The sequence below is a fragment of the Curcuma longa genome, chromosome 11 (assembly GCF_044706935.1).
Source record: "Curcuma longa cultivar G26 ecotype Majalengka, Jawa Barat chromosome 11, ITB_CL_G26_1.1, whole genome shotgun sequence".
In the NCBI taxonomy this organism is placed as follows: domain Eukaryota; kingdom Viridiplantae; phylum Streptophyta; class Magnoliopsida; order Zingiberales; family Zingiberaceae; genus Curcuma; species Curcuma longa.
Window position 1 is genome coordinate 10750609 of NC_133871.1, and position 18260 is coordinate 10768868.

The following is an 18260-nucleotide window of genomic DNA, read 5'->3' on the forward strand; positions in this document are numbered from 1 at the left end:
GGGGAAAAAAACTTGGTGTTCGAGTCAATCAGGCCTAGGCAGGAATGATGCTGTCAAGACACCATATAGACAAACTGTAAAAGTTGTAAAACCATAAACACGTAGAACTAATCAAAAAGTGATCATGGCCTTGAGAAAAGAAAATACTAGAGTTCTAGTTTCTCTATTCTGAAGTTTTTTTTTTTTGGCCAACTATATTATGTATCAACTTAATGGCACAACCATTATATTTTTCATCTTTTCTATTGGGCTAATTAACAATGAGATTATTTTGTTGATTAACTAGATATTAGGTATTTACTTCTGTTCATTTTTGGCATACCAAACTAAACTATTACATAGCCAAACAAAGTTGTTCACGATGCTAGTAAGATAGAATCTTTTGTCACCTCTAAACAAACTCAGACACCATCACAATGAAATCAGTGCTATGAAAGAGAGAATCACACAACGCCATCCAAGTGCTTGGGGGTAATGATAAAAGATGCTCCAAAGCAATGTCGTAATGTGAATAATCTACAACCCGGATTCCATATCAACTAGCCCGCATGACACTTTTACTGGGTCCGCATCCTACTGTTCTCTGCTGCTCTCACTTGAAGAAAATATGGATGTGCCTGCACAGATTATTATTATGCTGAGCATGTTCCTGCAAATCTCACATTTATAACTTTTTTCTAAAATATGTATATTGTGGTTGTTTGCATGCCAGAGTTCAAGGCACATTTGGCCGGTTCTTTCAATCTCTGAAGTCTACTTCAAATTGAGGACACAGATGACCAAAAAGTTTTCTTAGAGAAATTCCTAATATCCCTTAAACATGTCAATCTATTCTTACTTACTCTTCTGCATAAAGGTGGATCTATAACTAAAGCTTCATTCTATATCATATTTCAGGGGGCTGATGTCTTAAAATCTTTATAGCCCCATGTATTTTGATGATACAAGGAAAGTACTGTAATAAATGAACATAAATTCAGGTGATACCATTGCTTCTCGTGCAGTGAGCCTATCCTGATGATCATATCGCAGGAGTTTATCAAGAAAATCTATTGCCTGCACAGGTTTTTGCCAGCCATGACAGGACAATTAATAGTGTAGAATATACACATCGTTAGCAAAATTAAATTTGAAAACAGTAATTTTTATTCTTTCAGCAAACTTGAAGTGAGCACAAATAGAAACCTCTGGAGAAACAAGGTGTTGATTGTCAGCATTAATGAATTTAGACCATGGTTTTCTGCTGTGCCTGAAGAAAGCAAAGCAAGAATATGAATTTGGGAAATATTAGAGCTTATGAACATTCCATCACAAGTACCTCATACCTTCCAACGAGAGCATCAAGCTGTGGATCAAGCTCTAGCCGATACTTGTTTAGGTACACATTTAGTTCATCAGTACCAAGAACCTGGAAAAGAAGATGAATGAATATCCAATCATTATAAGTCTCCTGCAAATGCATAGGGTAATTGGTACCCTAACAATGAACCTGTGTGTGCATGGGTGCATAATTAACTAGTTATTTTCTTTTGATGGGCCAAGGTGAGTATTTGTAATTGCTTGTTGTGTAGCTACGTTTATGATAATTTGATGATTTTATTAGCAGTTGACAAATATGTTGTCATTATATTTGTTAATCTTAATTAACATTAATTTTATATATGGAAAGAATTCAATTACCCATTTATTTGGATACCCATGAACTACCCAACGCAATTGTGGCAGGTCATGGTATCAGTTTAGCTAAACAGATTAGCATAGACATTAGTTATTGCATCTATGCAAGTATTAAACAAGTTAGGCTACCGTTTAATTAAATAGGAACAGTTTGAGTTAGTATGGTAAAATGCAGCTACTGTAATATCAGCTAAATCTCACAATGCACCAAAACGTTGTAAATTTAATGGCTATAAAATGGCAAATTTTTAGGTCAGGTCAGTTTGATATCCTGCAAACTGAAGGGGAAAGAGAAATGAGAGGCATTGTTCTATTTCCATGTAATCTCATTCCAATGTCCCCATTATGGACTTCAATATGATCCTATTTTCCAAAGAAAAATGATACTTTTAACCAATAAAGAAAATAAACTTTGTGATTATCATTTGTATCTATGAAATCTTAGAAAAAAAATACTCTCATATAAACATCAATATACACTTTATCTATCTAAGAAATGTTAGAAAAAAAAAACATTCCATAGCACAGAAAAAATATGAAATCATCTCATATAAACATAAATAAAAACAAAAATATAAATAATCAATCATACATATAATAGCCAAAGATTCAAGCATAATAACACATTATACAACTAAAAGTCCATAAAACCATAAATATAGATAACAGCAAAGTACAAAACGAAAACTAACGTGTATTGAAAACATAGGCCAACATACAAACTAAAACTATTTTAACTCAGTAACCTAACCTCTCATCTTCAATTCATTTGAAATGGATAAATCAAAGTGTAACAGGATTGAGCCATTTTTAATTTACAAGTGTTATTGTCATCATTATACTATGTGGATTTTCAATTTTAGTGCTGATTCAGATACCAATAAACCAAGCACTAAATTCATTTAAGGTACGTCTTGTTACCTTAGCAATTTTGACAAGCTGATCATGATTGTCATGGCCATAGAAGAAAGGTTCTTTTCGAAATATCTGAAATCAAACAGCAGAAGAACATCAATGTATTTGGCACTAGAAGATTGGAAAGATTATAAATAGCCAAGGAAACAGTATTTAGAAGTGCATTAATTCCCCAGCAGGTACACTCACCATTCCAGCAAACATGCAACCAAGACTCCACATGTCCAAAGAATAGTCATAATCTTGCAAGTCAACCAGAAGCTCAGGGCCCTTGAAGTATCTGCGTACAAACCACAGACACAGTTAAATTTCATTCCAGAGAGTACATGATGATTCAGCATATTTAATAAAATAGATTTTGTTACTATTTAAACAAATGCCTATAAAATAATACCATTGGACTTTGCTTCAGACAGCTTGCTGAAGCTATTGCAAGAATTAACAAACAATGATGATACTGCTTCACTGGAAACTCAAATATCTGGAACAAGAATAGACTCCGCCAAGTTTTTCTTTTTAAAATAAATGTCCATGACAAATGCAAAAATTAAAATAATTAATTCCTTTAACACCAGAATCCCCCTGTCATTCTTATTCCTCTATCAATTTTCTTTAATTTCCGTAATAATGCTAACATTATATTTAGTGGTGCGTGGAAGATTTGGGGTACTTCCATAGAATCAGACAAATCCTCTGCAATAGCAAGTGAAAAATGAATAGTAGACAATTAAGCTTGGTTTATTTCTTACAGGGGTGAGGTATTTGGAAGATCCACTGAAGTAAAGATTTCTCCAACATCAACAAAAAGTTTACCCGAGTGGGTAAACACATTTTGCAGTAAGTACAAAAAGAAAAACCAAACTATATCAACATGATGGTTCTTTTTTCTGAAAGGCCAACTTAAACAAGAAAATTAGTACATGTTGGTGCAATATGTTAAAGAGGCAGAAAAGGTCAAAAGAAAATTTAAGGAAAATTGATCAACATCAAGGATATTCATGGATCTCTCTGCAAAAATACTGCATTACTTAAAGTGGTGCCTATGATATTTGACAAAAAATTATCAGTACTGTGATTGAATAGCAGTAAAGCAAAATACATGCTGATGATAGAGTGCAACGGAGGGATAATATCTATATAACCTATCTCAAACAGTTGAGTTGCCAACATAGTTAGACAATGATAATGATCAAAATATATATAATGTTGCTGTAATCCCACTGGATTACACTGACTACCTTGCTTAGTTGTGCATGCACATCTACAGTTGATGTTGTCTAATCCAGGCATTGATAGGCAATCACCCAAATGATAGTGCAAATGTACTATGTGAGGGGCATATGCAATACATGTGGCGGAGAAAATTTAAATATATATTATACATACATACGTGTATATCAAATCTGTATATATATATATATATATATATATATATATATATAGCTTGTCACTTGCAAAACAAGTGTTTGTTTAAGTTAACTTACAAGCTACCCAATAGTGTAATTTAGGTTTTTAAATCTATTTAGTTCAATCCACAAGGTGCAAATTATACAAAATAGGGTTTTTTTCCTTTCCACAACATATGCAGGCATATACACCATGCGGTCCTCTTCCAAATCTGCCAAGGCAACTGCATAGTTGCTAGGTGGTCCTTCACAAAACCATGTGTCTAATCCAGTCAGGCCCATATGCCACTGTACTGACATCCAAATTTCAAAAAGGCCAACATTAATCTATTCCTGAATGTTCATCATTCATTCTAATAGATTGAATATTAAAGGGTTTATTTCAGGACATCTAACAATAGACAATTGAAAAACTCATGAAGTTCATAGCATGACATACCTTGAAGCTACACGAACATTGTACTCCTTGCCAGGATGGTAGAATTCAGCGAGTCCCCAATCTATCAACCGGAGCTTCCGAAGCTCATGGTCTATCATAACATTATGAGGCTTGACATCTCGATGCATAATTCCCTGAGAATGGCAGTAATCCAGTGCCTGGAAGCGCAGGAAGTTATAAATGAACAGAGCAATATGAAACACATTAGAGGGAATTATCTTATGGTAACTTCAAAAAGAGAGAACAAATAATAACTCGATACAACAAGTTTAGTTAGGCAGGACAGCATAATGGCCAATAAAATCCATCTTTAAGGATTAAAAAAAATGTCAGAGCAAAATAACAGTTGCAGCTGAAATAGCAATATTTCATCATAAGTCTCCTGCAAACTGTAAAAACTATCACATCAACATCATTCCAAATGTACTTATGAAAAAACTACATTTCATACATACAATCTGCAATGAGATTTGAAAAGAAAAAAGAATCCAAATCTGATGGTTTTTTAAGAACTTTTTGCAACTATTTCACTCTCTTGTTAAGTGATAACCTCCTATACCCATTCATCCTCAGTTTTTGTAAGCATCACAACAAATAATAAACTTGAGACCATAACTCAATGTAAAAAAAACTTTACAAAGAAAACCAAAACAAAGTCACCACCTATACTGCCATTCCTTCCAATAAATTTACCAACCTTTTGAATACATATAATTTTCTCTATTATTGATCAAATCCTCAACTAGTATAGGGGAACAAGCAAACAATATAGCAGCCCATGCCAATAGATGGGAAAAATTAGCGTTCTAGTTAGTTATCTGAGAGAGGTTTATAATTTAGTAAATGTTGAATGTCATACTAATAGCACAAAACATGTGAAAACATAAGGCATGTGGGATTTCAAATTCTATTTAAAATTGTTGAAAATTTTAATGTTGTCTAAGTTCTTTAAAATTTTATAGTTTGTTATAGTTCCAGGAAATTTGTTAGAGCATTTTAAAAGTTCTTTAATTTTTTTATAAAAAGTCAATTAGAGATTTATTTGGGATGAACTGAATCATTATTTTATAGAAAAAGGAGTCATGCTGTCAGTCAATAAAAACCTCACTTGACACCTTTAGAGGTCAACAACATGACCTAGACTATAAAATCCTCACTTGTTAGATATCTAGGAAATTTGTTAGAGCATTTTAAATCTTTAGTTTTTTTTTTATAAAAAGTCAATTACAGATGTATTTGGGATGAATTGAATCATTATTTTATTGAAAATTAGCTGTACTATCAATCTATGAAATCAACACTTTACTATAGAGAACATCTAGACTTAGGCAAAAAGAGACAATTGGACAAAAGGAAGATCATAAACTAAGAATGCAAGACTCTAATCTTATAATTGTGAAATCAAATAAAATTCAAATTAGCATGTGTACTTTTTTTAGTTATTCATGTTTTAAAAGCTCGTCCCCCTAAAGAGTTTGTTTCTTTGTTTACTACTTGTCACTACACTGAGAGTTCTAGAGTGCTGATACAAGAGGAATGTGGCAATACTAGAAACAACTTTATACAAGTAATCATTATTATAAAATTATTATAAAGTACCTAATGATATGATGAATTCTCATCTTGCATTCACAAACTCAAATTGTTCCATATCATATACTTTAAAAGCATCCATGTTTATGACATTGGGAAGAGCTGATCATAATGCATGTTTATTTATAATGTTGGCTTATTTAACCACAAGTTCAATTTTTAAATTAGATAGTAATTTGCTCTATGAAATTCAATTCTTCATCCTTGTATGTAAATTTTCTCAGGGTTATGCTGATTCATCCTTGATGTTACCACTTTTATGTTCCGAGTATTGTGAAAACATGGTCATCATCCTCGTGCTCCCTTTATTTATTAGAAAGGGGCAGTCAAAATGAAAAGAGACAAAATCAAGACTCAAAGGGCATCAACTTCTTACTCGCCGGAAAGGTCATCCAAGAAAGGATAACAATAAAAGCTTTAATAGACTTAATAAGGTCATCATTACTTATGCGTGGAATCAATTGGAGACAATGCTAACAATTTACCTGGAGTCAAATTCTCCTAGGTTGAGAAGAATAATGCAATAGGGATTTTCAAATCCTATTTTAAAATGATAAAAATTCAAAGTTGTTTAAAATTTTATTGTTTGTTATATTTCTACGAAATTTGTTGGAGACCAAATCAGCCCACCTCAATTAGTTGGGACTTGGGAGCACATTGGCTGATGATAATGGCCTCCTAATTACATGAGGAATTTTTTGTGTTCCCTTGCAACAAATCAAATTACAATCCTTTTTCACGAGAAAATAAGTTGGTGGTAGAGTATTCATCTCCACAACTTACAAAAAGCATCGTTTTAAGATATTTTAGCCATCCATCATTAATTGTTATTGAGACACTAATACAAGAGAAATGCATAATATCTTCTGTCTAAAAACATGTAAAAAAATGTAAGTCATATATTACAAGAGGGCTAAAAGCAAACCTTGAGTAGTTCATAAATGTAGTATCGTATGTCATAATCTGTCAATGTAGGATATAACACTTTGAAATCAGTACTATTGACATATTCAAATATCAAGCTTGGAGTTTTCGAGTGTTGATCCCTGACAATGTCGTAAAGTTTGACAATATTTGGACCACCACAAAGGTTCTGAAGAATTTTAATCTCTCTCTTTATCTGCATAAAAGAGGAAACAGCATTCATCTTTGTAAGAAAAAACATACATATTCACAAAAAATTATAAACAATCAGCACAAATCTCATTGAATATTCTTAAGAAAAAAACAAGGCATGAAAGGATACAACATCAAAATGTAAGAATATAAGAAGAAAAATATTTGATTGATAGCTTCATCAAGAATGATGTTCACAAGGTCAGCGGAAAGATTAATAATTAGCCAAACATTCTGACCAAGAGAGAATACAAGTACACCAAAAAGAACATCCTATACAGAATTTATAGAGAATACAAATACACAAAGAGAGGCAGTAATAACCTAATTTGTTACTTGTGAAAAAGGATAGTTTAATCAGAACATAGTAGTTGAAGACATACTCAAATCTAGTTGATTCTCCAGGAGGTTAGACCATCACAGCAAGACGAAAAAAATGTGAAAATATGGGAGGTTATTTTTTGAATAACAAACAAGTGTTTTTCAATCAAAATAAGCAACAAGGAAGATCAACATATTAGAAAGATAGGAAGTGAGATGGAAAAAATCATAATTGAGAAGCATTCTTTTACTTATAATTGGTTCTATTGTCTTTATGTGTTTCACAAGAATCATGCAGTCCCTCTTTCTCCAAGCCATGAATCCTGCAAGTTTGATGGATTGATGTCTGGGGTTTAAGCAAGCACAATTCCTTTAAGAAATATTTTTAAGAGGAAGCATTAAGGCCCTGTTTACTCCAAGGTATGGATTGAGGAAGGAAAGAAATCCAAGGTGGAACAAAATCCCTAGGGAAAAGGAAGAGAAAAGAAAAGAAAAAGAAGGAAAAAGGAAAAATCCCTAGGGACAAGGAAGAGAAAAGAAAAAGAAAAAGAAAGGAAAAGGATGGGAAAGAAAAAATAAGCTCGCATTGCGAGCGAAGTCACTAGTGGCCATGTGCAAGGTTGGTCATGCCCGTGAGCGAGACCGTATGTAGCTCAGGGCCGGCGAGGCAGCCGCACAATGCCACCCGTGGCTCCCAACCGCATGAGGTGGCCACACAGGGCTGCCCACGGTGCAAAGTGAGGTCGCCCATTGCTCACGACCACGTGAAGTGGCAGTTGAGAGAGATTTGACTATTAAGCAAGATGAGTGAGGAAGGAAAGTTGTGTTTCGTCCGATTTGCTGATAAAAAATATCCAAAAAATACCCACATATGGATTCTTAAATCCGTCCATTCATTATTTTATAATAAGTAAACAATGAAATGGATAAGTAGTCCATCCTTTTTCACGAAATAAACAAAGAAAAACTTTCCACGAGGAAAACTTTTCTCAGTTTTTATTTCCATCCTCCCAAATAAATAGGGGATAAGATGATGTAGTTCAAGTGTTTAAACTTCATTATCACACAAAGTCATTAGAGGCAATGGAGGTTCAATTTCTATCCTAAATTGTGAGGGTAGCAATTTTCAAATAGCCACAACTAGCTGGCCCACTTATGCTTGCAAACATAGTAATTGATTTCAAATAAGATTAGGGTAGAGATATTAGATAGACAAATCAGACTTGAATCTAGTTTGAGTTTGGTTCATTCACAGGTACATGCAGATTCCATGAGAATAAAGATATGCATCATGTTTGGATTAGGGTTTAAAAGGTAGGTAATTAATCAAGTTCCTATTCAAACAGGAACAAATTGATGAGCTCTTATACTTGGAGTCTTCATCTACCACCTTTATTTGGCACTTGGACACCAGCATTCTAAGTGGATAGTCGACTTTTCTTTTGAATATGTGTAAATACCTTCAGAAATAACTGTGCCAAACATTGATTCACCCTCACGTCAGATACTCATACATGAGTCTTAAGTAACATATGTGACAGGCACCCTATGTGTTGCCATCCGTACCTCCTCCAACTTTCTCTCTGATGAACCTAACTTTAGGCATGCATTGAATTTGATAACATATAATCACGCTATCAAGCATCTATGTATCTTCTTTTCCTTAGTCAGTGAGAAACTAGATTCTATGCGTTGAAAGTAAAATTAAGTTCACTGTTAACCCTAAAAGAAAGTCCATATACAAAAGAGAAACTTGATGTTATACATAATAAAAAGTTAGCACACTACAGGACAGATCAATACCTTCTTTTTCTTCACAGGCTTTAGGATCTTGATAATGCACTTCTCATTATTTGTTACATTTATACCTTCAAAGACTTCACTATACTTTCCTCTTCCAACTTTCCGCACAACCTCATAATCATCTTGATTCCTGAAAAATAAGCTTTGGAACCTCGTAAAGCATATTTCTTCATTTTCAAGTGAATAAAAAAAGTACATCATCATCTTATTCTTATTGGTAACTAATGTTTGAAAATAATAAATAGACATCATTCAGTAGGGTCACCACGTGCATATATAATATGCAAGCACATTTATGGCAGACACATTAGACAAACTTCTCACAGATATCACAGTTGTATCTCTCATCAACAGAATCAAGCAATGATTCTTTAATTTCTATTGGTAAAGAAAAAATGATCTAGATTTTCTCCTTTGTTGAAATATCCATTAACACTCAAAGGTTACACAGCTAGACTCAGCCTCAGTTGAATTCAAATATCTTTCAGCTGAACCATCAAATGAATATTCCATTACTCAGTATACTGATAGTTCTTGTTAAGGGTTTGTTCAGAGATCACAACACTGGTTTGCACAAGTCATATGAGGTGTAAACAAGGTGAGCCCATGGAAACATATAGCCGATGCTTCGAAGAAATAAATTGCAAGTATTCAAGCACCAGAGAAGTGAGGCTTGAAAATAAGTCAATTCGAACGATTACTCATCAGCTAGATTGTCAAGATTTGGTACCACTGGTTGGTCGTATAGCATCTCTAAGTCGTGTCCATGTAATCAAATCAGACATGCGGTCTGTGTAAGGAACACGTCTGCTACGGTAATTTTTATATTCCTATTTTGAGATCCTGAAAACCTCGACTGCTGCTCCTGTATCCCCTTTTTTACTTGTCATTAACCTAAAATCGACAAACAAAAAACAAAAAAACAAAAATCTAATCCATGGGCAAGGCACGGTAGAAGCAAATAGACGCGGAGCCAATGGATCGCCCGCTGATCTCCAATCTGTACATAAACGAGAAAAAGGAAACCCAAAAAGGATCAAGGTGATCGAAGCCGAATCCAGCCCTAGGGCTGGGGAAAAGAAACTCATACCCCCACTGGACGGTGAGCGATTCGTAATCCCAGTACTCCTTGGGCCGGAGAACGTTAACATCGGCGTACACCCGGGACTTCGACATGGCGAAGTCTCCTCCCGCGAGATCCAGACAATCGCCACGGCAAGAAGCGACGAGAGGTGCGTGAGAGCGCAGCGGAGGAGGGAGGGTTGACAGCTAGAGCAAGCGGCAAAGGCGAAGAGACCGGTCCTGGTCCGGCTCGTCCGGATTGCTTCGATGGGCCGGTTCGGCCCACGGAATATAGTGACGGACCAAAGCGGTGGGACATCCTTCGGCTTAAAGTTAGATTCTTGCGACCTAAATGAATCAAACTTTAAGGAATAAATTTGATGTTAATGTCGATAAGAATTTATTCTATAAAAATAATTAAATAAATTTAAATAGTTTATTAAATTAAATGAATAATAAATTATATTCATCTATGATAAAAATTATAATCAAGATAAATAAATCCCTTTCAGGGTATTGATTCGCTAGGAGACGTGGTCCCCAAACCCTAATTGGCCTGCGCCAAGCTGACATCCAAATAGCTATGCCCGACATGTAAATGGGCTTTCTCGGCCTATTTTGTTTCTGGCCCATTAAGACCGTTTTACGTCTACACGGGGTACTGTTATTAAGAAAATGCGAAAATCAAGGCCTTTCATGATCTCGTCCAACCCTACCCATCGCAGGTCGTCGTGCTCAGTGACACGGCGTCGTCGTCGACTAGGAAGTCGTCGGGTTCCGCCTCCACCGTAGGGTTTTGCATTTCTTAATCCCTGCTCGGATTCGGTTGGTCCCTGCCATGGGGTACGTACAAGAGGCCAGAGAAAGCCGCGTCAAGAAGAAGGTGGAAGAAGGTGTTCTTTCTCTCTCCGCTTCCTGTCGTATCCCCGATTCTAAATCTGCTTTCTCTATGATCACTTCGCGCATCTTGATTCTGCATTCTTTCTCTGATGTTTTGTATTTTCTGTTCTCGTGTTGCTGGCGTTGCGATTTTTGGGAGATGATCGATCACCGTGTGTTGGACTTATTGGAATCTTGTCATGCCTAATTAATACAAATAGCTAGAAACATGTTGACCTAAAGTATATATGATGATTACCATGATCACCAAGAAAGCAAGGTCAAGCATTTTGGGAAGGTTGATGAAGTGATATTGTACACTTATAACAATTGGTTAAGTGGTAAGTGATAATAAAGTTCAATTGGTTGGATGCAAAACCACTTTGAATGAAGTAGTTTAGGCTACGGGCTTGTACAAGGCATCGAGTCCAAGGACGAGGTGTTGAGATCTGGTCCGGCGCTGGTTGCAAGATCCCTCTTTTTGCCTCTTGGGAGTCACCTTCTACAAAGGAAAGTGGTTGAACTGGTAGAGTCAAAAAAAATCAGTGGCGGTGAAGATGTGGTTTAGCTTGCAGGTCATTTTGTTTCAATAGCGAGACTATTTCTTATGTTTTGGACTTCACCAGGAAGTTTCTCCACATTATGAGAGTATTCCCAGTTGAAGGCAGGAGTGACAAGGTTAAATTCCTCTCAACAATACCGTTATGTAGATTTGAACCCCCAGCCTTTGGTCGGAAACTCTATTTATCTTGTTCGCTTACCATTAGGACAAATAACTGGTGTTTACATTAGGATCTTTAACATTGAAATAATTTTCCACATTTTGAACATTTCCTTGCAACATAAGCGTATGAGTAAAGGCATGGTTAAGCCATGTTAACTTCCATGGTTGTTAACATTTTGTTGTTTACTAACTAAAGAATTCCAGCTTTACGCAGCAAGATGAAAACAAAAGGCACTGAAGGAGTGTGATCATCTCTGTGCAAAGTATGCGGAATGTGCTGCCGGAAGACTTTCTATAGTTTGGCACTTAGAAAAGCAGCTAAAGAGTTGAATGAATGCCTTCATCAATAGTAAGTTCATGGTTTTCTAGTGGTATCATCCATGTCTATTCCTCATCTTTCCAAGTTCAATATTAACATCCAAATTAATTTGCCTAAAGTGAGACCTTCTTTTATTTTTTAATGGGGCTTAAATCATGTTTATTGATGTATGTTAATAACTTTCATACTTAGTCAGGAAATGGTGTTAGCTGTACCGTTGCCTCCCTCTTCTTTTCTCTTATAGAAACCAATCATTATGGATAGTTTGAGCATTAAAATTTTAAATGCTCAAAAATCTAATGCACATAACAACTGCACAAAATCCATGCATAACTTCATTAATAACCTTGTTGAAAATATATCCATGCATATAAAACTCTTAATCAAAATAAGTCCCTGTTCGTCCATCTTTCCTAGATCAATTTTTTTCTTACAAAAATTAATTTCATGTTCTCAATCATAAAATATTAGTCTTAATTCAAATTATTAACGTATAAAGTGTCAAATTAATGTTTTGGTTGAAATTATTAAAATTGCATTGGTTCAACATGAAAATATTTAGTGATATATCTATGAATTTATATCTTCTTAGTACTTTTTCACTAATTTCTCATGGTGATTGTTGTTTTGGCTAGTTTTTAGGATCAATCTTTGTAAGTATTAGGTATAAAATATTCTTAACTACATTAGTTAATAATGATCCTGGAAAACTGAAGAAAAACAGCTTCTGGTAATAAAGGTCCATGCCACGAGTGTCTTTATCAATGTTATCTTTAGGAAATGAAAATGATAAGTTTTCCTTATGTAACCCAAAAGGAACTTTATGAGATTGTGTGAAATAATTTACTGGAGTAGATATAGATAGTAATTTGCTCTATGAAATTCAATTCTTCATCCTTGTATGTAAATTTTCTCAGGGTTATGCTGATTCATCCTTGATGTTACCACTTATATGTTCCGAATATTGTGAAAACATGGTCATCATCCTCGTGCTCCCTTTATTTATTAGAAAGGGACAGTCAAAATGAAAAGAGACAAAATCAAGACTCAAAGGGCATCAACTTCTTACTCACCGGAAAGGTCATCCAAGAAAGGATAACAATAAAAGCTTTAATAGACTTAATAAGGTCATCGTTACTTATGCGTGGAATCAATTGAAGATGATGCTAACAATTTACCTGGAGTCAAATTCTCCTAGGTTGAGAAGAATAGTGCAATAGGGATTTTATCCTATTTTAAAATGATAAAAATTCAAAGTTGTTTAAAATTTTATTGTTGTTATATTTCTACGAAATTTGTTGGAGACCAAATCAGCCCACCTCAATTAGTTGGGACTTGGGAGGACATTGGCTGATGATAATGCCCTCCTAATTACATGAGGAATTTTTTGTGTTCCCTTGCAACAAATCAAATTACAGTCCTTTTTCACGAGAAAATAAGCTGGTGGTAGAGTATTCATCTCCACAACTTACAAAAAGCATCGTTTTAAGATATTTTAGCCATCCATCATAAATTGTTATTGAGACACTAATACAAGAGAAATGCATAATATCTTCTGTCTAAAAACATGTAAAAAAATGTAAGTCAGTCATATATTACAAGAGGGCTAAAAGCAAACCTTGAGTAGTTCATAAATGTAGTATCGTATGTCATAATCTGTCAATGTAGGATATAACACTTTGAAGTCAGTACTATTGACATATTCAAATATCAAGCTTGGAGTTTTTGAGTGTTGATCCCTGACAATGTCGTAAAGTTTGACAATATTTGGACCACCACAAAGGTTCTGAAGAATTTTAATCTCTCTCTTTATCTGCATAAAAGAGGAAACAGCATTCATCTTTGTAAGAAAAAACATAAATTCACAAAACTTATAAACAATCAGCACAAATCTCATTGAATATTCTTAAGAAAAAACAAGGCATGAAAGGATACAACAAAATGTAAGAATATAAGAAGAAAAAAATTTGATTGCAGAGTCATCAAGAATGATGTTCACAAGGTCAGCGGAAAGATTAATAATTAGCCAAACATTCTGACCAAGAGAGAATACAAGTACACTAAAAAGAACATCCTATACAGAATTTATAGAGAATACAAATACACAAAGAGAGGCAGTAATAACCTAATTTGTTGCTTGTGAAAAAGGATAGTTTAATCAGAACATAGTAGTTGAAGACATACTCAAATATAGTTGATTCTCCAGGAGGTTAGACCATCACAGCAAGACGAAAAAAATGTGAAAATATGGGAGATTAGTTTTTTAATAACAAACAAGTGTTTTTCAATCAAAATAAGCAACAAGGAAGATCAACATATTAGAAAGATAGGAAGTGAGATGGAAAAAATCATAATTGAGAAGCATTCTTTTACTTATAATTGGTTCTATTGTCTTTATGTGTTTCACAAGAATCATGCAGTCCCTCTTTCTCCAAGCCATGAATCCTGCAAGTTTGATGGATTGATGTCTGGGGTTTAAGCAAGCACAATTCCTTTAAGAAATATTTTTAAGAGGAAGCATTAAGGCCCTGTTTACTCCAAGGTATGGATTGAGGAAGGAAAGAAATCCAAGGTGGAACAAAATCCCTAGGGAAAAGGAAGAGAAAAGAAAAGAAAAAGAAGGAAAAAGGAAAAATCCCTAGGGACAAGGAAGAGAAAAGAAAAAGAAAAAGAAAGGAAAAGGATGGGAGAGAAAAAATAAGCTCGCATAGCAAGCGAAGTCACTAGTGGCCATGTGCAAGGTTGGTCATGCCTGTGAGCGAGACCGTCTGTAGCTCAGGGCCGGCGAAGCAGCCGCACAATGCCACCCGTGGCTCCCAACCGCATGAGGTGGCCACACAGGGCTGCCCACAGTGCAAAGTGAGGTCGCCCATTGCTCACGACCACGTGAAGTGGCAGTTGAGAGAGATTTGACTATTAAGCAAGATGAGTGAGGAAGGAAAGTTGTGTTTCGTCCAATTTGCTGATAAAAAATATCCAAAAAATACCCACATATGGATTCTTAAATCCATCCATTCATTATTTTATAATAAGTAAACAATGAAATGGATAAGTAGTCCATCCTTTTTCACGAAATAAACAAAGAAAAACTTTCTACGAGGAAAACTTTTCTCAGTTTTTATTTCCATCCTCCCAAATAAATAGGGGATAAGATGATGTAGTTCAAGTGTTTAAACTTCATTATCACACAAAGTCATTAGAGGCAATGGAGGTTCAATTTCTATCCTAAATTGTGAGGGTAGCAATTTTCAAATAGCCACAACTAGCTGGCCCACTTATGCTTGCAAACATAGTAATTGATTTCAAATAAGATTAGGGTAGAGATATTAGATAGACAAATCAGACTTGAATCTAGTTTGAGTTTGGTTCATTCACAGGTACATGCAGATTCCATGAGAATAAAGATATGCATCATGTTTGGATTAGGGTTTCAAAGGTAGGTAATTAATCAAGTTCCTATTCAAGCAGGAACAAATTGATGAGCTCTTATACTTGGAGTCTTCATCTACCACCTTTATTTGGCACTTGGACACTAGCATTCTAAGTGGATAGTCGACTTTTCTTTGAATATGTGTAAATACCTTCAGAAATAACTGTGCCAAACATTGATTCACCCTCACGTCAGATACTCATACATGAGTCTTAAGTAACATATGTGACGGGCACCCTATGTGTTGCCATCCGTACCTCATCCAACTTTCTCTCTGATGAACCTAACTTTAGGCATGCATTGAATTTGATAACATATAATCACGCTATCAAGCATCTATGTATCTTCTTTTCCTTAGTCAGTGAGAAACTAGATTCTATGCGTTGAAAGTAAAATTAAGTTCACTGTTAACCCTAAAAGAAAGTCCATATACAAAAGAGAAACTTGATGTTATACATAATAAAAAGTTAGCACACTACAGGACAGATCAATACCTTCTTTTTCTTCACAGGCTTTAGGATCTTGATAATGCACTTCTCATTATTTGTTACATTTATACCTTCAAAGACTTCACTATACTTTCCTCTTCCAACTTTCCGCACAACCTCATAATCATCTTGATTCCTGAAAAATAAGCTTTGGAACCTCGTAAAGCATATTTCTTCATTTTCAAGTGAATAAAAAAAAGTACATCATCATCTTATTCTTATTGGTAACTAATGTTTGAAAATAATAAATAGACATCATTCAGTAGGGTCACCACGTGCATATATAATATGCAAGCACATTTATGGCAGACACATTAGACAAACTTCTCACAGATATCACAGTTGTATCTCTCATCGACAGAATCAAGCAATGATTCTTTAATTTCTATTGGTAAAGAAAAAATGATCTAGATTTTCTCCTTTGTTGAAATATCCATTAACACTCAAAGGTTACACAGCTAGACTCAGCCTCAGTTGAATTCAAATATCTTTCAGCTGAACCATCAAATGAATATTCCATTACTCAGTATACTGATAGTTCTTGTTAAGGGTTTGTTCAGAGATCACAACACTGGTTTGCACAAGTCATATGAGGTGTAAACAAGGTGAGCCCATGGAAACATATAGCCGATGCTTCGAAGAAATAAATTGCAAGTATTCAAGCACCAGAGAAGTGAGGCTTGAAAATAAGTCAATTCGAACGATTACTCATCAGCTAGATTGTCAAGATTTGGTACCACTGGTTGGTCGTATAGCATCTCTAAGTCGTGTCCATGTAATCAAATCAGGCATGCGGTCTGTGTAAGGAACACGTCTGCTACGGTAATTTTTATATTCCTATTTTGAGATCTTGAAAACCTCGACTGCTGCTCCTGTATCCCCTTTTTTACTTGTCATTAACCTAAAATCGACAAAAAAAAAACAAAAAAAACAAAAATCTAATCCATGGGCAAAGCACGGTAGAAGCAAATAGACGCGGAGCCAATGGATCGCTCGCTGATCCCCAATCTGTACATAAACGAGAAAAAGGAAACCCAAAAAGGATCAAGGTGATCGAAGCCGAATCCAGCCCTAGGGCTGGGGAAAAGAAACTCATACCCCCACTGGACGGTAAGCGATTCGTAATCCCAGTACTCCTTGGGCCGGAGAACGTTAACATCGGCGTACACCCGGGACTTCGACATGGCGAAGTCTCCTCCCGCGAGATCCAGACAATCGCCACGGCAAGAAGCGACGAGAGGTGCGTGAGAGCGCAGCGGAGGGAGGGGAGGGTTGACAGCTAGAGCAAGCGGCAAAGGCGAAGAGACCGGTCCTGGTCCGGCTCGTCCGGATTGCTTCGATGGGCCGGTTCGGCCCACGGAATATAGTGACGGACCAAAGCGGTGGGACATCCTTCGGCTTAAAGTTAGATTCTTGCGACCTAAATGAATCAAACTTTAAGGAATAAATTTGATGTTAATGTCGATAAGAATTTATTCTATAAAAATAATTAAATAAATTTAAATAGTTTATTAAATTAAATGAATAATAAATTATATTCATCTATGAAAATTCTAATCAAGATAAATAAATCCCTTTCAGGGTATTGATTCGCTAGGAGACGTAGGGATGGTAACGAGTTCGGGGATGGCGGGGGAAGCCTTCTCCATCCCCGTCCTCGAAATCCAAACCCATATACCATCCCGTCCCCATCCCCGTCGGGTATCATAATTTAAATATCATCCCCGTCCCCGTCGAGTTTCGGGTATCCAGCGGGTTTCGGAGATCCCCACAGATTTCGGAGGTGGTTTCCCTGTGGGTATTTCCATGGGTATCCCCATACCCATACTCATTCCCATCCCCGTTATATTATTTGTTTTAGAAATAATGAAACTATAGTATTCAAATAAGTAATTATCAATATGACTTATTTTTTCATTTGATATAAGGATATAATCAAATTAATGAATCTCAATGAATGAAATTATCAAAGTCGGGTTCGGGAATGGGGACGGGGAATTTTTAGAATATCATCCCCGACCCATCCCCGCTTTTCGAGATTCGGGGATTCCCCATCCCATCCCCGCTTTTTTCGGATTCGGAGATTCC

At 35.6% G+C, this 18260-nt stretch overlaps 2 protein-coding genes across 2 annotated transcripts; both read right to left on the minus strand.

Annotated features, from left to right (window-relative positions):
* Positions 1 to 289: 289 nt before the first annotated feature.
* LOC141841896 (casein kinase II subunit alpha-2) lies at positions 290 to 10519 on the minus strand. Its single transcript, XM_074730095.1, has 10 exons — positions 10361 to 10519; positions 9271 to 9400; positions 6956 to 7150; positions 4438 to 4595; positions 2782 to 2872; positions 2599 to 2664; positions 1326 to 1408; positions 1186 to 1249; positions 988 to 1056; positions 290 to 617 (listed from the first exon to the last, which is right to left on the minus strand). Exons 1-10 carry the CDS (start codon positions 10444 to 10446, stop codon positions 558 to 560), a joined length of 1002 nt encoding a protein of 333 aa, XP_074586196.1. The 5' UTR covers positions 10447 to 10519; the 3' UTR covers positions 290 to 557.
* A 3341-nt stretch (positions 10520 to 13860) lies between these two features.
* Positions 13861 to 17433, minus strand: LOC141837092 (casein kinase II subunit alpha-like). Its single transcript, XM_074724558.1, has 3 exons — positions 17271 to 17433; positions 16179 to 16308; positions 13861 to 14067 (listed from the first exon to the last, which is right to left on the minus strand). Exons 1-3 carry the CDS (start codon positions 17354 to 17356, stop codon positions 13861 to 13863), a joined length of 423 nt encoding a protein of 140 aa, XP_074580659.1. The 5' UTR covers positions 17357 to 17433.
* Positions 17434 to 18260: the final 827 nt, after the last annotated feature.